Source organism: Pygocentrus nattereri, chromosome 18 (genome assembly GCF_015220715.1).
Source record: "Pygocentrus nattereri isolate fPygNat1 chromosome 18, fPygNat1.pri, whole genome shotgun sequence".
NCBI lineage: Eukaryota > Metazoa > Chordata > Actinopteri > Characiformes > Serrasalmidae > Pygocentrus > Pygocentrus nattereri.
Genome location: NC_051228.1, coordinates 3,658,507 through 3,682,794, shown reverse-complemented (window position 1 = coordinate 3,682,794; position 24,288 = coordinate 3,658,507). Strand labels below are relative to the sequence as shown.

The 24,288-nt window shown below is 41.7% G+C and overlaps 1 protein-coding gene across 11 annotated transcripts in view; it reads left to right on the top strand.

The window, feature by feature from the left end:
* Positions 1–24,288, top strand: part of LOC108437803 (protocadherin alpha-C2-like) — a 334,331-nt gene that overhangs the window by 83,259 nt on the left and 226,784 nt on the right. The window contains exon 1 of one of the 11 annotated variants that reach the window (XM_037547155.1): positions 133–2,665. The exons of 5 other annotated variants lie outside the window; for them this stretch is intronic. In XM_037547155.1, the coding sequence (XP_037403052.1) occupies positions 263–2,665 (2,403 nt within the window). In that variant the 5' untranslated portion in view covers positions 133–262. Of the gene's footprint in view, positions 1–132; positions 2,666–4,460; positions 6,946–8,673; positions 11,186–12,797; positions 15,216–16,891; positions 19,378–21,276; positions 23,783–24,288 lie in introns of those variants that run through there. 5 more of the 11 variants (XM_037547159.1, XM_037547154.1, XM_037547157.1 and 2 more) reach the window with 5 other exon arrangements.

Here is a 24,288-nt window from a genome sequence, read left to right as displayed (position 1 = left end):
GAGCACATCACACTGCGTCGCTGTTCACCAGTCTAGACCGGAGGAAAGATCGTCCTCCCACTGTTTTAATATGCAATGAGAGGAGTGGTGGAAACTGGTGCAGGAGGCAGCGCCATTGAACCTTTGTGAGGTTATTTTCATGTGAGCTCTGTTGGATTTTTAACGACACTTTTCTTAAATATATTTGTCCCTTTTATAATCTTCCGCAAAACTGGATTTTATCGCTGGCTGTTCTGGGAGCTCCTGGTTTGGAAAGCTTAATATGGAATACAGTGGATTTACTGCTCGGTCTTTTGTGTTTGGTGTAACGTCCATTCTCCTCTTGTTGTCGACGGTAAACGGAGATGTGAGCTATTCCACTCCAGAGGAGAGGAAGATTGGGTCTGTGATCGGGAATCTGGCAAAGGATCTGGGAATAAATGCGAAAACGTTGTCGCTGCGTAAAGCGCGTCTGGATGTCGATGATGGCAGCAAACGTTACTGTGACATAGACATGAGGACTGGAGACCTGATTGTAGCCGAGAGAATCGACAGAGAGCAGCTGTGTGGGTTCATGACTGACTGTGCGTTAAAATTTGAAGTGATCCTCGAAAATCCTCTGGAATTACATCGCATTGTGGTAGAAATCACAGATATTAATGATAATTCTCCGGCTTTTCCAAATGATATTGTAAAATTAGAGATCAGTGAATTAGCCGTTAAAGGCCCTCGCTATGCTGTGAATGAAGCCCATGACGCAGATATAGGAGTGAATGCTGTACAGAGCTACAAATTACAGGATAATCGATACTTTTCTTTCCTTTTCCATAATAATCCCGGTCAGGAAAAATATGGCGAGCTGGTTTTAGAGAAAGAGCTGGACCGTGAACAGGACCAGGAGGTGAGGTTGATGCTCACCGCTATCGATGGAGGTAATCCGCCTAGATCTGCCTCTATAGTCATACATGTTACTGTACTCGATGCTAATGATAATTCTCCAGTCTTCAGCCAGACAGTTTATAAAGTGAGTCTGCGTGAAGATTCACCAGTTGGCACCACAGTAACTACAGTGAGCGCCACTGACGCTGATGAAGGTGCTAATGGTCAGGTGACTTACCAGTTTGGACGGCTCTCTGGAGACGTGCTTAAATTATTTAACCTTGAGTCGCAAACAGGGCGTTTAATTTTAAGTGGAAACTTAGATTATGAAAAACAAACGATGTATGAATTAAGGATTGAAGCTAAAGATGGATCAGGACTGGCTTCTTTCGCTAAAGTTGTGATTGATGTAGTCGATGTTAACGACAACGCACCCACTATACAACTAAAGTCACTCAGCAATCCGATTCCAGAAAACACGTCACCTGGAACTGAAGTAGGCATTATTAATGTACAAGACAAGGACTCTGAGAAAAATCGTCAGATTCGCTGCAGCATTCAGGGAAACGTTCCTTTTAAATTAACACCATCTATTAAAAATTATTTCTCAATCTCTACATCTGGTCCACTTGACCGCGAACTCACCTCCGAGTACAACATTACAGTTATCGCAGTGGATGAAGGCAGCCCACCTTTATCCTCCTCTAAAACCTTTCAGTTATCTGTGGCAGATGTGAATGACAACCCTCCTGTATTTGAAGAGCAGTTCTACAAAGCTTATGTAGCTGAGAACAACAAACCAGGCACCTCTATCTGCTCTGTGACTGCGAGAGACCCAGACTGGAGGCAGAACGGCACAGTGCTGTATTCTCTGGTGTCCAGTGAGGTCAACGGTGTTCCAGTGTCCTCATTTTTGTCCATCAGTGCAGACACGGGGGTGATCCATGCTGTGAGGTCATTTGACTACGAGCAGTTCAGGAACTTCAAAGTCCAGGTTGTGGCCAGAGACAATGGCTCTCCTCCCCTCAGCAGCAACGCGACTGTGAGTGTGTTCATAACAGATGAGAATGATAACTCTCCACAGATATTATACCCTGCTCCAGAGGGGAAGTATTTAATGACTGAGATGGTCCCCAAAGCTGCTCTGTCCGGCTCTCTGGTCTCCAAGGTGATCGCTGTGGATGCTGACTCTGGACAGAACGCGTGGCTGTCCTATCACATTGTAAAATCCACTGATCCGGGACTTTTCAGCATCGGTCTCCATAGTGGAGAGATCAGGGCGCAGCGGGACATCAGTGAATCTGACAGCATGAAGCAGAACCTTGTTATCTCAGTGAAAGATAACGGACAGCCCGCTCTCTCTACCAGCTGCTCTGTCTATCTGCTTATTTCTGATAACCTCGCTGAAGTTCCAGAACTTAAAGACATGACTTATGAGGAGAGCAGCTCCAAACTGACGTCATATTTGATCATCGCGCTTGTGTCCGTGTCCACCTTCTTTCTGACTTTCATTATCCTGATCCTGGCTGTGAGGTTTTGCCGCAGGAGGAAGCCCAGGCTGTTGTTTGATGGAGCGGTGGCCATTCCCAGCGCTTACCTCCCTCCCAACTATGCAGAGGTTGAGGGAGCTGGAACTCTCCGCAGTTCTTACAATTATGACGCGTATCTGACAACAGGATCCCACACCAGCGACTTCAAGTTCATCAGATCCTATAATGATAACACTCTTCCTGCTGGTGGTACTTTGAGGAAGAGTCCGGATGATTCTAATATCATCAGTTTCTCCGAGGCAGGGGAAACTCTCGAGGTAAGATTTCTGTTTCTAGGTCTCGTCTTTAGGAATGATGATTGTGGTCTTTTGTCATGTTACGTCTTTTTACCTGATTTCAATAAATATTTGGTTTGAAAAGCTCCTAAGCTGTATAACAGCCACACTTTGTTTAACGTTGTAATTCAGTAAGGAGGAGTTGGTGTAAGAACTTTCTTGGCATTTCAGGGTTGCAAATCTCGTTTGACAAGTGCAGGAGCGTCTTGTGGGCATCCAAAATTCTCATGCAGCAATGTAAACATAAAACATTTAAAGCCAGATGAATAATTTCTTCAACGGTTTGAGTTGTTATATTCACAAAATTAACAGGAAAAAAAAAATTCCCAGTGAAATCCGAGCTCAATTTGCTGACACAAAATGTGCAATTTTTCTTTCATCTTTTTGTAACATGAAGCCAAAAGAAAAAAGTTTCTGCAAATTGATTGGAAAAACATTTAGTGATTAATTTAGTGAACGTTCGTCTCAACACAGGACAGAACTGACTACCTAATTTGAATAACTAGACCAAATCAGGAAATAACGACCTATGAAGACTCTCATAGTAATTATAATAAATAATTAATAAATAGAAACCATCACATGATAGTTTATTTTTTTTTAAATGATTTGATCATTTTTAATACTACTTCATGACAATAAAAAGCAAACGCATGCTTTTGTACTAGTTAAATTATTCATCCCTATTATTGAAATATTTGTATACACAATTATCTCATATTGTTGAGTCAAATAAATTGAATTAAGCTGTTAAACTGTTTTGCCAAGCACTGATTTTCTCCATCGTTTTTTTCTTAGTCACGTGGCTACTTTAGTTTACAATGAAAGTGTGATCTGACGAGTTTGAGGAATTCTATGGTGATATATATATTTTTTTCATAATTAGGAGTATACACACTCAGAAAAAAAAAAAAAAAAGATGCGACACTCTCACTGGGGCAAGACCCTTTTTGTCACTGTGGTGGGACCCTCAGGGGTACATCTCAGTACCTTAAGTCTGGGAACATCACTGTACTAGAATCCATTGAAATTCTATTTTCTAAGATGCACTGACTCCACACACCCCGCCTCGCCTCCAGGCTTTTATTCTACTGCTCTGTTTTAAAACATTTGGTTATTAAAATGTACAAAAACCAAATTTTCACGTGGAGGAACTGATTTAAGCTTCACGATCAGACCTTAAAACCACTGTAGAACCTTTTGAAGGTACATTTACATTGTTTGCACCTTGATGAACGAAACATGTACCTGCTTAGTACCTTTATTTCTAACAGTGTACGCTGTTAGCATGTGTAATGCTTTGATATTGCGCAAGTTATTTCCAAAAAAAAAAAAAAAAAACCTGAGTAGTTTGCTTTTTCCTTTTACCCCTAATATGTTCACTGTGTCTATGTTGTTGCTGTGGCTTTGGTTCAGCACCACAGTCGTGGACAGCGGCCCGATATGAGCTTTTTACTGTATTGGTTTGCTGTAGAAATTTTAAACGTTTCTTTATTTCTATGATCCTGTGCAATTTGTTTTCCGTTTGTATGGCGTGACTTACAACAGCGATAAGATACTGAGTACACAACTAGTGCTTTTATAGTGTAGTTACTTGAATACATCACACTGCGTCGCTGTTCACCAGTCTAGACCGGAGGAAAGATCGTCCTCCCACTGTTTTAATATGCAATGAGAGGAGTGGTGGAAACTGGTGCAGGAGGCAGCGCCATTGAACCTTTCTGAGGTTAGTTTCATGTGAGCTCTGTTGGATTTTTAACGACACATTTCTTAAATATATATTGTCCCTTCTATAATCTTCCGCAAAACTGGATTTTACCGCTGGCTGTTCTGGGAGCTCCTGGTTTGGAAAGCTTAATATGGAATACAGTGGATTTACTGCTCGGTGTTTTGTGTTTGGTGTAACGTCCATTCTCCTCTTGTTGTCGACGGTAAACGGAGATGTGAGCTATTCCACTCCAGAGGAGAGGAAGATTGGGTCTGTGATCGGGAATCTAGCAAAGGATCTGGGAATAAATGCGAAAACGTTGTCGCTGCGTAAAGCGCGTCTGGATGTCGATGACGGCAGCAAACGTTACTGTGACATAGACATGAAGACTGGAGACCTGATTGTAGCCGAGAGAATCGACAGAGAGCAGCTGTGTGGGTTCGTGACTGACTGTGCGTTAAAATTCGAAGTGATCCTCGAAAATCCTCTGGAATTACATCGCATTGTGGTAGAAATCACAGATATTAATGATAATTCTCCAGCTTTCGCCAAGGACGTTGTTAAACTGGAGATCAGTGAATCAGCAGTTAAGGGCGCTCGCTATGCGGTGAATGAAGCCCATGACGCAGATATAGGAGTGAATGCTGTACAGAGCTACAAATTACAGGATAATCGATACTTTTCTTTCCTTTTCCATAATAATCCCGGTCAGGAAAAATATGGCGAGCTGGTTTTAGAGAAAGAGCTGGACCGTGAACAAGAGCAGGAGGTGAGGTTGATGCTCACCGCTATCGATGGAGGTAATCCGCCTAGATCTGCCTCTATAGTCATACATGTTACTGTGCTCGATGCTAATGATAATTCTCCAGTCTTCAGCCAGACAGTTTATAAAGTGAGTCTGCGTGAAGATTCACCAGTTGGCACCACAGTAACTACAGTGAGCGCCACTGACGCTGATGAAGGCGCTAATGGTCAGGTGACGTATGAATTCGGACGGCTCTCTGGAGACGTGCTTGAATTATTTTCGCTTGATTCGGAAACAGGAAATTTAATTTTAAGTGGAAACGTCGATTATGAGAAACAAACATCATATGAATTAAAAATTGAAGCTAAAGATGGATCAGGACTGGCTTCTTTCGCTAAAGTTGTGATTGATGTAGTCGATGTTAACGACAACGCACCCACCATACAACTAAAGTCACTCAGCAATCCGATTCCAGAAAACACGTCACCTGGAACTGAAGTAGGCATTATTAATGTACAAGACAAGGACTCTGAGAAAAATCGTCAGATTCGCTGCAGCATTCAGGGAAACGTTCCTTTTAAATTAACACCATCTATTAAAAATTATTTCTCAATCTCTACATCTGGTCCACTTGACCGCGAACTCACCTCAGAGTACAACCTTACAGTTATCGCAGTGGATGAAGGCAGCCCACCTTTATCCTCCTCTAAAACCTTTCAGTTATCTGTGGCAGATATAAATGACAACCCTCCTGTATTTGAAGAGCAGTTCTACAAAGCTTATGTAGCTGAGAACAACAAACCAGGCACCTCTATCTGCTCTGTGACTGCGAGAGACCCAGACTGGAGGCAGAACGGCACAGTGCTGTATTCTCTTGTGTCCAGTGAGGTCAACGGTGTTCCAGTGTCCTCATTTTTGTCCATCAATGCAGACACGGGGGTGATCCATGCTGTGAGGTCATTTGACTACGAGCAGTTCAGAAACTTCAAAGTCCAGGTTGTGGCCAGAGACAATGGCTCTCCTCCCCTCAGCAGCAACGCGACTGTGAGTGTGTTCATAACAGATGAGAATGATAACTCTCCACAGATATTATACCCTGCTCCAGAGGGGAAGTCTTTAATGACTGAGATGGTCCCCAAAGCTGCTCTGTCCGGCTCTCTGGTCTCCAAGGTGATCGCTGTGGATGCTGACTCTGGACAGAACGCGTGGCTGTCCTATCACATTGTAAAGTCCACTGATCCGGGACTTTTCAGCATCGGTCTCCATAGTGGAGAGATCAGGGCGCAGCGGGACATCAGTGAATCTGACAGCATGAAGCAGAACCTTGTTATCTCAGTGAAAGATAACGGACAGCCCGATCTCTCTACCAGCTGCTCTGTCTATCTGCTTATTTCTGATAACCTCGCTGAAGTTCCAGAGCTTAAAGACATGACTTATGAGGAGAGCAGCTCCAAACTGACGTCATATTTGATCATCGCGCTCGTGTCCGTGTCCACCTTCTTTCTGACTTTCATTATCCTGATCCTGGCTGTGAGGTTTTGCCGCAGGAGGAAGCCCAGGCTGTTGTTTGATGGAGCGGTGGCCATTCCCAGCGCGTACCTCCCTCCCAACTATGCAGAGGTTGAGGGAGCTGGAACTCTCCGCAGTTCTTACAATTATGACGCGTATCTGACAACAGGATCCCACACCAGCGACTTCAAGTTCATCAGATCCTACAATGATAACACCCTTCCTGCTGGTGGTACTCTGAGGAAGAGCCCGGATGATTCTAATATCATCAGTTTCTCCGAGGCAGGGGAAACGCTCGAGGTAAGAATTCTTTTTCCAGGTTTTGCGTTTAAACTTGATCATTCACATCTTTTTCATACAGAGCAAGAATAATTTTCTGCCTGATTTCAAGGAGACTTTGGTTTGAGAATTTTGTAACTGCGGCATCAGTTTTTGACTGTTGTAATCCTGTTTGGACGAGATGATGTAAGAACTTTGGTGGAGTTTCATCGTTGCAAATGTCGCCTGACTAGTGGAGAAGCATCTCCTACAAATACAAAACTCTCATACAGCAGTTTAAACATGATCACACATAAATTCAGGTCAATAACTTCATCCATAGGCTCAAAGGTTTAATTTCCATAAGGACCTTGAAATGTAAATAGACGTGAAAAACTTGCCGGCACAAAGTCTGTTTTGTTTTTTTCTTTTCATATTTTTTGTTACATTTTTGCTTATAAACCTTTACAGATGAACTTGTTTATTGCACGAATAAAAACATGGCAGTTCTGACTACCTAATCTGCATAACTAGACTAACTGACGAAAAGGCGACCTACTAGGATTTTTATTGTAGTATAAATTCAAAAATGAATTATATATATAATGACGCTACAGTGCTTTTATTAATTTAGTCCTTTTGAATGCTTCTTTTCTATCGCAAAAACACACAAAACTTCGTTGTATTTCCACTCAAGTTATTTCTCTCTTTGTTCTTATTTTATTCTTTTATTCTTTGTACAGCAGTCAGAGAAAAGGCCCGTATTTTTTACTCAAATACAATTAAGAGACTTAAGTTTTTAAGGTGTTTTTTCAAGAACTTATTTGCTCTAACAAACTTTTATGACTTACGTGGCTACTGTAGCTTTCAGTGACAGTGTGTTGTTATTAGTGTGAGTGATTTGATAGTGAAGTCCTTTTCAAAATTAAGAGCGGACGCTTTTCCTCGCATTTCGACAAATATTTCTTTTGACTGTTTTTTTTTTTTTTTTGAATAATCTAAGTTTCTCTTCAGCCTTACTCCTGTTTTACTGAGCTTATATTTAAATGCATGGAATTTAGCCTTTCAGCACAGTTTATTTAAGTGGTAATCCTCGGCATTTAAACCTATTTTTTTCATATAATTTACTTATTTTTATATTTTATGTTAATTACTCAAAACATTCTTTCAATGGGAAAGGGGAACATTTATAAAGAGCAGTCAGGAAAAATAAATTACTTCTGAAAGGAGCCCTGAAATCTAAACAATCCCTCCAAAATGATCTCGTGTAACTTCAAGAAGTGGAGGCGGCGTGTCCCCAGCTTCTGCCAGTGCAGTCATTATTTTTATTTTGTGTAAATTATTTACGAGAAATGCTTTTTTTTGTTTGTTTGTCTTTCTGGTCTCTGATGTATTCATTCACTGGGCGTATGTTGTTGCACTATGGCTTTAATTCAGCACCACAGCCGTGGACAGCGGCCGGATATGAGCCTTTTATATTATATTCGTTTGCTTTAGGAATTTTATACATTTCTCTATTTGCTCGCTCGTAAGTAATTAGTTTTCCTTCAGTTTGTGGCGTGACTTAGAACAGCGATAAGAGTCAGTGTAAATAAATTGTATTTTTGAAGTGCAGTTTCTTGAGCACATCACACTGCGTCGCTGTTCACCAGCCTAGACCGGAGGAAAGATCGTCCTCCCACTGTTTTAATATGCAATGAGAGGAGTGGTGGAAACTGGTGCAGGAGGCAGCGCCATTGAACCTTTGTGAGGTTATTTTCATGTGAGCTCTGTTGGATTTTTAACGATACAATTCTTAAATATATTTGTACCTTTTATAATCTTCCGCAAAACTGGATTTTATCGCTGGCTGTACTGGGAGCTCCTGGTTTGGAAAGCTATGGAATACAGTGGATTTACTGCTCGGTGTTTTGTGTTTGGTGTAACGTCCATTCTCCTCTTGTTGTCGACGGTAAGTGGAGATGTGAGCTATTCCACTCCAGAGGAGAGGAAGATTGGATCTGTGATCGGGAATCTGGCAAAGGATCTGGGAATAAATGCGAAAACGTTGTCGCTGCGTAAAGCGCGTCTGGATGTCGATGATGGCAGCAAACGTTACTGTGACATAGACATGAAGACTGGAGACCTGATTGTAGCCGAGAGAATCGACAGAGAGCAGCTGTGTGGGTTCGTGACTGACTGTGCGTTAAAATTCGAAGTGATCCTTGAAAATCCTCTGGAATTACATCGCATTGTGGTAGAAATCACAGATATCAATGATAATTATCCAGCTTTTCCAAATGATATTGTGAAATTAGAGATCAGAGAATCAGCAGTTAAGGGCGCTCGCTATGCTGTGAACGAAGCCCATGACGCAGATATAGGAGTGAATGCTGTACAGAGCTACAAATTACAGGATAATCGATACTTTTCTTTCCTTTTCCATAATAATCCCGGTCAGGAAAAATATGGCGAGCTGGTTTTAGAGAAAGAGCTGGACCGTGAACAGGAGCAGGAGGTGAGGTTGATGCTCACCGCTATCGATGGAGGTAATCCGCCTAGATCTGCCTCTATAGTCATACATGTTACTGTACTCGATGCTAATGATAATTCTCCAGTCTTCAGCCAGACAGTTTATAAAGTGAGTCTGCGTGAAGATTCACCAGTTGGCACCACAGTAACTACAGTGAGCGCCACTGACGCTGATGAAGGCGCTAATGGTCAGGTGACTTACCAGTTTGGACGGCTCTCTGGTGACGTGCTTAAATTATTTACCCTTGACTCCCAAACAGGGCGTTTGATTTTAAGTGGAAACTTAGATTATGAAAAACAAACGATGTATGAATTAAGGATTGAAGCTAAAGATGGATCAGGACTGGCTTCTTTCGCTAAAGTTGTGATTGATGTAGTCGATGTTAACGACAACGCACCCACCATACAACTAAAGTCACTCAGCAATCCGATTCCAGAAAACACGTCACCTGGAACTGAAGTAGGCATTATTAATGTACAAGACAAGGACTCTGAGAAAAATCGTCAGATTCGCTGCAGCATTCAGGGAAACGTTCCTTTTAAATTAACACCATCTATTAAAAATTATTTCTCAATCTCTACATCTGGTCCACTTGACCGCGAACTCACCTCAGAGTACAACCTTACAGTTATCGCAGTGGATGAAGGCAGCCCACCTTTATCCTCCTCTAAAACCTTTCAGTTATCTGTGGCAGATATAAATGACAACCCTCCTGTATTTGAAGAGCAGTTTTACAAAACTCATGTAGCTGAGAACAACAAAGCAGGCACCTCTGTCTGCTCTGTGACTGCGAGAGACCCAGACTGGAGGCAGAACGGCACAGTGCTGTATTCTCTGGTGTCCAGTGAGGTCAACGGTGTTCCAGTGTCCTCATTTTTGTCCATCAATGCAGACACGGGGGTGATCCATGCTGTGAGGTCATTTGACTACGAGCAGTTCAGAAACTTCAAAGTCCAGGTTGTGGCCAGAGACAATGGCTCTCCTCCCCTCAGCAGCAACGCGACTGTGAGTGTGTTCATAACAGATGAGAATGATAACTCTCCACAGATATTATACCCTGCTCCAGAGGGGAAGTCTTTAATGACTGAGATGGTCCCCAAAGCTGCTCTGTCCGGCTCTCTGGTCTCCAAGGTGATCGCTGTGGATGCTGACTCTGGACAGAACGCGTGGCTCTCCTATCACATTGTAAAGTCCACTGATCCGGGACTTTTCAGCATCGGTCTCCATAGTGGAGAGATCCGGGCGCAGCGGGACATCAGTGAATCTGACAGCATGAAGCAGAACCTTGTTATCTCAGTGAAAGATAACGGACAGCCCGCTCTCTCTACCAGCTGCTCTGTCTATCTGCTTATTTCTGATAACCTCGCTGAAGTTCCAGAGCTTAAAGACATGACTTATGAGGAGAGCAGCTCCAAACTGACGTCATATTTGATCATCGCGCTCGTGTCCGTGTCCACCTTCTTTCTGACTTTCATTATCCTGATCCTGGCTGTGAGGTTTTGCCGCAGGAGGAAGCCCAGGCTGTTGTTTGATGGAGCGGTGGCCATTCCCAGCGCGTACCTCCCTCCCAACTATGCAGAGGTTGAGGGAGCTGGAACTCTCCGCAGTTCTTACAATTATGACGCGTATCTGACAACAGGATCCCACACCAGTGACTTCAAGTTCATCAGATCCTACAATGACAACACCCTTCCTGCTGGTGGTACTCTGAGGAAGAGCCCGGATGATTCTAATATCATCAGTTTCTGTGAGGCAGGGGAAACGCTTGAGGTAAGCTGCGGAGTTAAATTCAAAACGTTTGTGTTTTGTCTTCATGGATTTTTACTGGCACCTTTCATTGTCGCAGTAACGTCCGCTTTTTAATATTCGCTGCTAATAAAACAGACGATGATAATAATAATAATAATAATAATAATAATAATAATAATAATAATAATAATCACACTCTAAATAAAATATGTTGCTTTAGCCTAAAGTCAATTTGAATGCCTCAAAATTGAATTTGATCTTGAATAATTTGCAGTTCTAATAGGAAATAAAATTAATCTACATCTTACAGTCTTTGACCTTTTTATTCCAGCTCTAAAGTCACTAAAACCTATCTAAAAGTTTTAAGGCAGCCCACTTGCTAAACATTTTATCTGAACACCATCTTTTCGTTGTTTTCATTACATTTTTGCAGTAAATGTTTTGATGTAATATTATTTGTTGCACCGACCTGCACATTTCAATTAAGGACATTTTCAGCACTGTTTCTAATGAGTAGCATCAGTTTTACACTTTTCTCTTCACTCTTTCCAAGCCCTCCTTTATTATCATAATCCGTGTTTATTGATTTTTTGCTTGTGGCTTCTGAACTTTGGGGAACTTTTTATTGGTTTGATTTTTATAACACCAGTGCAGTTCACTGTGTTACTACATTCTCAAAAATGTGATGGTTCTGTAAGGGTTCTTTAAGTGCAGTTTTTTTTTGTATATATATATATATATATATATATAAATATAGAGAACCTTGGGCTCCACGTAGAACCATTTACATGCTTCAATGGTTCTTTGCGTCCTGAAATTGTCCGTCTGATCGATGGAGAATTTGTTTTATATTATTCTATGTGGCACCACAACCAGTTTTTTTCTATTGTTTCGAGTCTTACATCATTACAATAGCAGGACGGTTTTGAGGATATATAAAACAATTTCCCCAGCATATTATTTATACCACCACATACAACATATTGTGCACCAATCTGACGAGCTAATTCGCCATGCACGGAACCATTTCAGGATGCAACTGGTTCTTTTAGTGCTCGTGGTTATGTATAGGACCGCTGACCTTACGAAACAACACGTGAAGAACCACCTTTTGAGGATAGCAGCACTTTTCAATGGCAGCTATTTTCAGCTCTTGACTATTTCAGCACCACGATGTTGGACAGCGCGCCGCGGCTTTCAAATCTGTTTATATCGTGAGAAAATGTTCGTGCAATGCTTGTTTTAGTGCTTAGAATATGTTTCACTGCTTCAGTGATCCGTGCTTAATAAATGGGAAAAAAAAGTTTAGTATTGGTAATTTATTTGCACTTTTGCGATGTATTTAGCAATATAAGCAAACATGAAATAGGCTCCATTTCACGTCGTCACATTTCTCGCATATGAGCGTAGTTTTGAAAGGAGACACACTGTGTCGCTGTGGACCAGCTTACCAATCTGAACCACATCTCCCCGCCTGCTGATTGAATATGAGCAGGGAGGAGAATCTCGAGGGCGCCATTAAAACGTTTTTCTTTGGGCTTGTATTTTGTGTCTGACGTTCACGGATCCGATGTGGATTGTATTTTCTTGAAGACCAAAGTCTTTTTCATCTTGGTGATCCAGTAGAAATTGTTCGGTGTTGCGCAAAATGGAGCCCGCAGGATTAAGTGCGCGGATCTTATTGTTTGCGGTGGCATCCGCTATGATCTCAGTGCAGGGGTCTCAAGGAGAGATCAGCTATTCTGTTCCCGAAGAGACTAAGGTGGGCACTGTGATTGGAAACCTAGCGAAGGACCTTGGTATGAATAAAAAGGAGCTGTCTACACGGAAAGCGCGTTTGGATGTGGATGGTGGCAGCAAGCGTTACTGCGATATAGACCTGAATACGGGGAATCTGATCGTGGCTGAGAGGATAGACAGGGAGCAACTGTGCGGACCGAAGACCGTGTGCGTGCTGACCTCTGAAATCATTCTTGAAAACCCTTTAGAACTGCACCGCATGTCTGTTCAGATTCTTGACATCAACGATAATGCGCCTATATTCGCAAACGATGTAATTAAGCTGGAAATTAGAGAATCTGTAGACAAGGGGGCTCGCTTTTTTGTTAATGAAGCTCACGATGCGGACATAGGATTGAATGCAGTGCAGAGATACACACTGCAAGATAACGATCACTTCTCGTTTATCTTCCATTCAAACCCAGGGCAGGAGAAATACGGTGAGCTAGTTTTGAAGGATGAGTTGGATCGTGAAAAACAAGAAGAGCTTCAGCTGTTATTAACCGCTGTAGATGGTGGGTCACAGCCTAGATCTGGTACTTTAGCCATACACGTCACCGTGCTGGACGCTAATGATAATGCTCCGGTGTTCAGTCAGCCTGTTTATGCAGTAAGCATGCCTGAAGATTCCCCTGTCGGCACTTTAGTTGTCACAGTCATCGCTACGGATGACGACGAAGGGGCAAATGGTGAAGTGACGTATGAATTTGGGCATATATCTAATGATCTGCTTGGGTTGTTTTCACTAGATCCGAAAACGGGAAACGTGGTGCTGAGCGGCAGTTTAGACTTTGAGAAAGAGACATCGTATGAATTCAGAATTCAAGCCAAAGATGGTTCAGGACTTGCTTCTTTTGCCAAAATCATAATTGATGTAGTCGATGTGAATGATAATGCTCCTATTATTCAACTCAAATCTTTGAGTAACTCAGTTCCTGAAAACACATCACCTGGAACCGAGGTAGGTATAATTAATGTACAAGACAAAGACTCTGGGACAAATAGACAGATTATTTGCTCAATTAGTGGAAATGTTCCGTTTAAATTAAGCCCATCTATAAAAAATTACTTCTCAATTGTGACATCTGGTCAGCTTGATCGTGAGCTCATAGCAGAGTACAACATCACAGTTATCGCAGTGGATGAAGGCAGCCCACCTTTATCCTCCTCTAAAACCTTTCAGTTATCTGTGGCTGATGTGAATGACAACCCTCCTGTATTTGAAGAGCAGTTCTACAAAGCTTATTTAGCTGAGAATAACAAACCAGGCACCTCTATCTGCTCTGTAAATGCGAGAGACCCAGACTGGAGGCAGAACGGCACAGTGTTGTATTCTCTGGTGTCCAGTGAGGTCAACGGTGTTCCAGTGTCCTCATTTTTGTCCATCAATGCAGACACGGGGGTGATCCATGCTGTGAGGTCATTTGACTATGAGCAGTTCAGAAACTTCAAAGTCCAGGTTGTGGCCAGAGACAATGGCTCTCCTCCCCTCAGCAGCAACGCGACTGTGAGTGTGTTCGTAACAGATGAGAATGATAACTCTCCACAGATATTATACCCTGCTCCAGAGGGGAAGTCTTTAATGACTGAGATGGTCCCCAAAGCAGCTCTGTCTGGCTCTCTGGTCTCCAAGGTGATCGCTGTGGATGCTGACTCTGGACAGAACGCTTGGCTGTCCTATCACATTGTAAAGTCCACTGATCCGGGACTTTTCAGCATCGGTCTCCACAGTGGAGAGATCAGGGCGCAGCGGGACATCAGTGAATCTGACAGCATGAAGCAGAACCTTGTTATCTCAGTGAAAGATAACGGACAGCCCGCTCTCTCTACCAGCTGCTCTGTCTATCTGCTTATTTCTGATAACCTCGCTGAAGTTCCAGAACTTAAAGACATGACTTATGAGGAGAGCAGCTCCAAACTGACGTCATATTTGATCATCGCGCTTGTGTCCGTGTCCACCTTCTTTCTGACTTTCATTATCCTGATCCTGGCTGTGAGGTTTTGCCGCAGGAGGAAGCCCAGGCTGTTGTTTGATGGAGCGGTGGCCATTCCCAGCGCGTACCTCCCTCCCAACTATGCAGAGGTTGAGGGAGCTGGAACTCTCCGCAGTTCTTACAATTGTGACGCGTATCTGACAACAGGATCCCATACCAGCGACTTCAAGTTCATCAGATCCTACAATGACAACACTCTTCCTGCTGGTGGTACTCTGAGGAAGAGCCCGGATGATTCTAATATCATATGTTTCTCTGAGGCAGGGGAAACACTCGAGGTAAGCTGGGATGTTCTGTTTTGAATAGCTTTTGTGCCTTTTGTCTTTATAGATTTCATTGTGAGTACTTTTCATCATTGATTTCAATTGGCTTTTTAATATTTGCTGAACATTAAATGAAATGAATTCAAACGATTATATTGATTTCAGATGGATAATATATGCTATAAATAAAACATGTAATCCAAATGTTTCTGAACTGTCTTAAAATTGAACTGGATCTTGAGCACCTTGAACTTCTGGACTGTCTTTTTCTCTAAGCTATTTGTAACTAGCAAAGATACTTTCTCTAGATTGACAAAGCACTTCTTGTAATTCGCTCTGGATAAGAGTGTCTGTTAAATGCTGTAAATGGAAATGTAAATGTAAACTTCTAATAGGAAAGGAATTTGTCTTACACTCTTTTATCTTGTTAATTGAATGAACTTATAGTTTCAGAGCAGCCCAGTTGCTCTTACACACCATTTTAGAGTGAATGTCTTGATGTAATGTAATTCATTTTCAAGTCGCACCAACCTGCAAATGTGAATTAAGAAGATTTTCAGCACTGTTTCTGTTGAGTAGCTTCAATTTTATTCCTCCTTTATTATCTTCATTCAAAAGTTGTTTTTTTCTCATGGTATTGGAACTTCACAGAAATTGGTTTGATATTTAAAACATCAGTGTAGTTCCTTGTGTTGTTGACCACTCTAATGTTAAGCAAGCTGAGGTCGTGTTTGTCACTCATCTTCAGATCCCAGCTGAAAACAATACTGGTGCTCTTTCCATTTGTCACTAGTAAAACATCTGTTGGGAGACCTGGCAACTTCATATTTAATAACTAAGATGGGTTCTTCTTGACCCTCTTAAGAACTCTGTTCGAGCTTTTATTTTATGTAGTAGTTATGTATATTATTTTCTTGTCGACTGTTTCCTCCACTATCACTTGTAGTTCTTGTTTACTTGTTGATTTTTATCGTTCCAATATATATATATTTTTATTTCCTCAATTTTGTTGTCCCCTGGCTCTGAGTAGATAAAAAGTAGGTTAATGCAAATGACGTTTCGTTCATGTTCAAACTCTGTCTCTTCTCATTTGTCTTCAGCTATGAACTAATATGGTAATGTTAGGCTACATAACAAGTCATCAGGAGCAAACTTCAAAAAACACTTGTGATTTTCTTAAGAGCATCTTGAGACTTTCATTTTGAGATGAGTGTTTGACAACTTCTTTGGCATTAAAGACGATAATTGTGAACCTGTTAGTATTTGCCCTGAAAGCCTTCATAAGTTTTTGTTTTAAAGAAAGCTTTCGTGAGTCATTGACGTTTAAACGGAATGGCGCAGTATATATTTGTGCCTTGATCGTTGTTGTTTTACATACCCTTTCCACACTTTCAAATGCATAATCAATGGATAATGTCTATTGGTTTGTGCTTTAGCTGATTTAGAAAAGAAGGACAGTTTTTTCATATCATAAGTGGCTTTTATTTGGACTTCAAACTGAAATAAATGTGTCATAAACGTATTTTTTGCAATATTGTACAACTTCTGGTAAATATAGAGAAATGCAGTTCCTATAATAACCTCAGGGCGTCGCTATCAGTCAACACTACGAGCCATACTGAGGACTCTTCCCAGGATCATTCGCTTTCGTGAGGGATATATTCTCATTGTGCGTGTGCACAAAGGCAGTCGTTGTAGTTCACCAGGATATATTTCGGTTTTCTTCTTGTCTTAAGACAGATACAATTTGGGGTTCTAGACAGCTACATATACGAACATTAGCATGCAGCAAAAAGGATTAAGCAGCCTCTTGTTTTCCTTTGTTGTCCTCTCGATGCTGCGAGGCGGCCATGGCGATTTAAGCTACTCCACGCCAGAGGAGATGAGGCGAGGATCGGTCGTGGGAAACATTGCAGCAAATCTCGGTTTGGATTCTAAAAGACTTTCGGACAGGAAGGCGCGTTTGAATGTGGATGGCAGCGGGAGGCGTTTCATGGATATTGATTACAGCACTGGTAAGATGATTGTGGCGGAGGTTGTTGATCGAGAGGAGCTTTGTGGTTCGAGGCCGTCATGCGTATTAAAATACGGTCTGGTGCTGGAGAAACCCTTGGAGCTGCACGCAGTCACGGTGCAGATTGAGGATATTAATGATAACGCGCCGCAGTTTTCAACTGATGCAATAAAACTGGAGATACAAGAATCAGCAGATAAAGGAACCGTGTTTCTTTTGGGTGAAGCCCACGATGCGGACGTTGGACTTAACTCAGTTCAAGGATACTCGCTGGAGCGGAATAATCACTTCTCTTTACGCATTGGAACCAACGCTGATGGTGGTAAATACAGCGAACTGGTCCTGGATAAAGAGCTTGATCGTGAGAGTGAGAAATACATGACATTGGTACTAACTGCCACTGACGGCGGTAGACCACAGAGATCTGGTTCTGTAGTTATAAACATCACTGTATTAGATGCTAATGATAATGTCCCCGTGTTTAGTCAATCTACTTACAGGGTGAGTCTACCTGAAAACTCTGGTGTAGGCACCTCCGTAGTTACTGTGAGTGCTCATGATGCAGATGAGGGGATAAACGGAGAGGTAGTATACGAGTTCAGTCGGTTGTCTGATAGGGCAGCAAGAATGTTCTCTTTGGACAAGGTTAGTGGTGAAATTAAGGTGATTGGTCAAATTGACTATGAGGAAGAATCACTTTATGAGTTAAGGATACAAGCAAAAGATGGCCTAGGACTGGCCTCCAATGCTAAAGTTATAGTTGAAGTCACAGATATAAATGATAACGAGCCTGTCATTGTTGTTCAATCCATTTCCAACCCAATTCCTGAAAGTACAGAATCTGGCACTGAGGTTGGCATTATTAATGTACAAGATAAGGACTCTGGTGGAAACCAACAGACTCGCTGCATCATTCAGGGAAATGTTCCATTCAAATTAAACCCATCAATCAAAAATTTCTATTCTATAATCACCACTGGTCCACTGGATCGTGAGCTTGTGTCAGACTATAACCTCACAATTGTTGCTACTGATGAAGGCAGTCCTCCGCTGTCATCATACAAAGTCATTAACTTATCCATATCAGATGTAAATGACAACCCTCCTGTATTTGAAGAGCAGTTCTACAAAGCTTATGTAGGTGAGAACAACAAACCAGGCACCTCTATCTGCTCTGTGACTGCGAGAGACCCAGACTGGAGGCAGAATGGCACAGTGCTGTATTCTCTGGTGTCCAGTGAGGTCAACGGTGTTCCAGTGTCCTCATTTTTGTCCATCAATGCAGACACGGGGGTGATCCATGCTGTGAGGTCATTTGACTATGAGCAGTTCAGAAACTTCAAAGTCCAGGTTGTGGCCAGAGACAATGGCTCTCCTCCCCTCAGCAGCAACGCGACTGTGAGTGTGTTCATAACAGATGAGAATGATAACTCTCCACAGATATTATACCCTGCTCCAGAGGGGAAGTCTTTAATGACTGAGATGGTCCCCAAAGCTGCTCTGTCCGGCTCTCTGGTCTCCAAGGTGATCGCTGTGGATGCTGACTCTGGACAGAACGCGTGGCTGTCCTATCACATTGTAAAGTCCACTGATCCGGGACTTTTCAGCATCGGTCTCCATAGTGGAGAGATCAGGGCGCAGCGGGACATCAGTGAATCTGACAGCATGAAGCAGAACCTTGTTATCTCAGTGAAAGATAACGGACAGCCCGCTCTCTCTACCAGCTGCTCTGTCTATCTGCTTATTTCTGATAACCTCGCTGAAGTTCCAGAACTTAAAGACATGACTTATGAGGAGAGCAGCTCCAAACTGACGTCATATTTGATCATCGCGCTCGTGTCCGTGTCCACCTTCTTTCTGTCTTTCATTATCCTGATCCTGGCTGTGAGGTTTTGCCGCAGGAGGAAGCCCAGGCTGTTGTTTGATGGAGCGGTGGCCATTCCCAGCGCATACCTCCCTCCCAACTATGCAGAGGTTGAGGGAGCTGGAACTCTCCGCAGTTCTTACAATTATGATGCGTATCTGACAACAGGATCCCACACCAGTGACTTCAAGTTCATCAGATCCTACAATGATAATACCCTTCCTGCTGGTGGCACTCTGAGGAAGAGCCCGGATGATTCTAATATCATATGTTTCTCTGAGGCAGGTGAAACGCTCGAGGTAAGCTCAATATTATAGCTTCTTTCCTGTGCTGTCCAGGTGCCTCCTGAAGAGGCATCACTCTTATTCTTTTCTTTTCATGTTTCATCCAGGCCATTTTTGAGCTTCCTACACTCTCAGAAATAAAAGCTACAACACTGTCACTGGGGCAGTACCCTTCTTGTCACTGTGGTGGGACCCTCAGGGGTACATCTCAGTACCTTTAGTCAGGGAACATAACTGAACCAGAATCCAATGATATTTTCTAAGGAGTACTGACTCCACACACCCCATCTTGTCCTCTGGCTTTTTGGTTTACTGTTCTGATTTAAAACATTTAGTTATGAAAAGGTACACATATCTACTTTTCCACTAGGAGAAACCCATGTAATGTACACTATTGGACCTTAAAAGCGCTGTTGTACCTTTGAGGGAACATTTACATTATTTGTACCTTAATGAATGAATCATGTGCCTGCATAGTTTATTTCTAACAATGTACATACCGTTATGATTGGAAATCATTCTAGCATTGGAATTTGATCATTAGTAGTATTACTTGACTTTTCATTGCCTGGGCAGTGCTTTTTCTTTCTTAATTGCTATGGGACAGGTGTAGTTTGCAGTTTGATTTTCGTTTTGTTGTTTGACTTGTTGAATAGTTTTTTTTTTTTTTTTCTTCTCCAGTTTCAGCACCACGCGTTGTTGGACAGCGCCTGACCCCTGTTGTAGTTGATAGTGCACATTATTTTCAGGTCATTTTAAAGAAGATTGTTTCCCATTTGGCATATATTTTAAACGTCTTTATAAGCGTCACTGGGTTTGCGTTAACTTGGTTCCATCATGGGAGGCGATGACTTTTGTACACGTAGAGCAAAGACGCCCCATACAGTCTTATTAAATGTTACATCTCAAGCGGCTTTGTTTCCATTTCAGCTGTTTGCCCATAAGCACACCGTAGACCGAAGCAACGTTATCCCCTGACCAACACAGCATATATGAGCATGGCAATCACTGAGGTAGCAACCAGTAAAGCAGTGGAGTACAGTATGTGGTTGATAGTATTGTACCAGCTGAGATTGTTAAGGAAATAAAATGTGCAACGATTGAAGTAAAAAGAAACATGAATTATCTCAAGTTTAGTATTTCAGAGTGAAATTCAATTATTATATTTAAATGCAGTGTCACAGAATTAAGGAGCGAGACGGTGTCATGGTGTTGTGTGTGTTTGTTTAGGGGGGGTGGGGTTGTTTGTATTTGCATTCCACTAATATATATTTTATATATATATATATATATATATATATATATATATATATATATATATATATATATATAAAAAGCTAATAGAACAATAATCGTGTATTGTACACACTCTTAGCTCTTTATATGACGTTCAAACAACAACAACAACAACAACAATAATAGTAATAATAATATTTAATAATAATAATTATACTTATTATTATTATTATTATTATTATTATTATTATTATTATTATTATTATTATTATAACATAGCCATGTTAATGCCATTTTAGGTTAAACCTCTACGTCTTATTTTTTACAGGGAAGTTTATTTTTTTTCTGCATTAATATTAGTTTACATTTACTCTAATGATGTGTAATGTTATTAAAAACAATTAACGCTTAAAATAAGTCAATGCAACTCTTTTGGTTCATATGATTTTCCTACATTGCTATATACAAATAATTTTCTGAGTAAAGTGAAATTCCTCTCTTATTTAAAAGCATTTTTGTCGCGCAGTTTCTGAAAAATGCGCAGAGCGTCGCTATTTGCTTGCGTTGGGGGGAAGAATTGACTCTCCACCCACGTCTAGTCTGTTTGGCTGAAAAGGCAGAGGGTGGAATCAGTGTAAGGACGACGCTAGAATTTATTGTGTGTAGCCTTTTATCGTCTTTTTCTTCGATCGTCTGTGCGATCATTTCGCTTTTAGCTGCTTATCGATGTAGACGCGAGAACACAGGACTTTCCAAGACACTTCAGAGAAGCAAAATGGCAAGCAGAAGATGTGCCCGTCCGTCATTCGTCATCCGGCTGCTGGGCTTCTTTGTTGTGCTTATTCGCGTCAGCCAAGGGGATATAAACTATTCTGTTCCCGAGGAAACTCAAATCGGATATGTGATTGGAAATATTGCCAAAGATTTTGGAATAAACGCGAAAACGCTTTCCTCGCGCAGGGCACGTTTGGATGTCGACGATAACGGGAAAGTCTACTGTGATGTTTTGAGCTCGGGTGACCTGGTCGTTGCGGAGAGAATCGACAGAGAGGGGATTTGCGGACCGAAGACCGTGTGTTCACTGAAATACGAAATAATTCTTGAAAATCCGTTAGAACTGCAGCGGGTTGTGATAGAGATCCAAGACATTAACGATAATTCTCCTACATTTGCTAATGATGTCATCACATTTGAGATTCGCGAGTCAGCAGACAAAGGTGCTCGTTTTGCTGTGAATGGTGCTCATGATGCAGATATCGGTCAAAATGGGGTGCAAAGCTATTTCTTGCAAACTAATGAACACTTCAGCTTTGACGTCCACGCCAAACCAGGTGGGGGGAAGTACGGCGAATTAGTATTAATCAAAGAACTAGATCGAGAACAACAGCAAGAACTGACACTGACGCTCACTGCTAAAGATGGAGGAAGTCCGCAGAGATCTGGCACTGCAGTCATTCACGTTACAATTCTAGATGCTAATGACAACGTACCGGTGTTTGGTCAGAAGGTTTATAACGTACATCTACCGGAAAACGCTGCTTTAGGCACAGTTGTGGCTGCAGTCACAGCCACGGACGCTGATGAAGGCGCAAACGGACAGGTGACGTATGAATTTGGGCACATATCTGAAGAGCTAAACAGATTATTCAAGCTGAATCAGAAAACGGGGGATATTTCTTTGGATGGCCAGGTGGATTTTGAGAAGGAATCGCGCTACGAGCTCAGCATCCAGGCTAGAGATGGGTCTGGATTAGCGTCATTTGCTAGCGTCATTGTGGATGTGACGGATGTGAATGACAACGCACCAGCAATATTTATTAAATCTGTTCAGAATCCAGTCCCTGAAAATGCAGCGCCAGGCACTGAAGTTGGCATCATAAACATCCAGGATAAAGACACTGGGCAAAATAAACAAGTTCGCTGTTCAATTCAGCAAGATGTTCCGTTTAAATTAATTCCTTCAATTAAAAATTATTTTTCTATAGTGACGACCGGAGAACTTGACCGAGAACTAGTAGCAGATTACAACATAACAGTAACAGTCACTGATGAAGGCAGCCCACCGCTATCTTCTGCTAAGATCATTCAGTTATCTGTGGCTGATGTGAATGACAACCCTCCTGTATTTGAAGAGCAGTTCTACAAAGCTTATGTAGCTGAGAACAACAAACCAGGCACCTCTATCTGCTCTGTGATTGCGAGAGACCCAGACTGGAGGCAGAACGGCACAGTGCTGTATTCTCTGGTGTCCAGTGAGGTCAACGGTGTTCCAGTGTCCTCATTTTTGTCCATCAATGCAGATACAGGGGTGATCCATGCTGTGAGGTCATTTGACTATGAGCAGTTCAGAAACTTCAAAGTCCAGGTTGTGGCCAGAGACAATGGCTCTCCTCCCCTCAGCAGCAACGCGACTGTGAGTGTGTTCATAACAGATGAGAATGATAACTCTCCACAGATATTATACCCTGCTCCAGAGGGGAAGTCTTTAATGACTGAGATGGTCCCCAAAGCAGCTCTGTCCGGCTCTCTGGTCTCCAAGGTGATCGCTGTGGATGCTGACTCTGGACAGAACGCGTGGCTGTCCTATCACATTGTAAAGTCCACTGATCCGGGACTTTTCAGCATCGGTCTCCACAGTGGAGAGATCAGGGCGCAGCGGGACATCAGTGAATCTGACAGCATGAAGCAGAACCTTGTTATCTCAGTGAAAGATAACGGACAGCCCGCTCTCTCTACCAGCTGCTCTGTCTATCTGCTTATTTCTGATAACCTCGCTGAAGTTCCAGAACTTAAAGACATGACTTATGAGGAGAGCAGCTCCAAACTGACGTCATATTTGATCATCGCGCTTGTGTCCGTGTCCACCTTCTTTCTGACTTTCATTATCCTGATCCTGGCTGTGAGGTTTTGCCGCAGGAGGAAGCCCAGGCTGTTGTTTGATGGAGCGGTGGCCATTCCCAGCGCGTACCTCCCTCCCAACTATGCAGAGGTTGAGGGAGCTGGAACTCTCCGCAGTTCTTACAATTATGACGCGTATCTGACAACAGGATCCCACACCAGCGACTTCAAGTTCATCAGATCCTACAATGACACTCTTCCTTCTAACCAGACACTAAAGAAAATATCAGACGATCATTTTGAAGAAAACTTCATAAAGTTAAACGTTTCAGCGGAAACTGATGAGGTAAGTTTAGATTCGGGCCTATACAGCATTTAATGCGCTGCTTGTAGTGTGTTCTAATGTTTTAAGTCAGAAATGATGCAGAGTGACAAACGAGATATTTTATCATGGTGTGTGTTTATATATTGGTTTATTTATTTACGCGTGTTTTTATTTATTTATTTTTTAATATTATCTGGGGTTTCTAAAAGCATTGCTTCTATTCATGCATACGTGTATACTTTCCTTGTTAATATATATATATATATATATATATATATATATATATATATATATATATATATATATATATATATATATATATAAAACAGAGCTATGGATTGTAAAGTTGTGATCGAGGTCGATTGAGGTTTGGATGGATCATATATATGAACACACACACACACACACATACATATATATATATATATATATATATATATATATATATATATATATATATATATATATATATATATATATATATATATATGTATGTATATATATATGTATATATATATATATATATA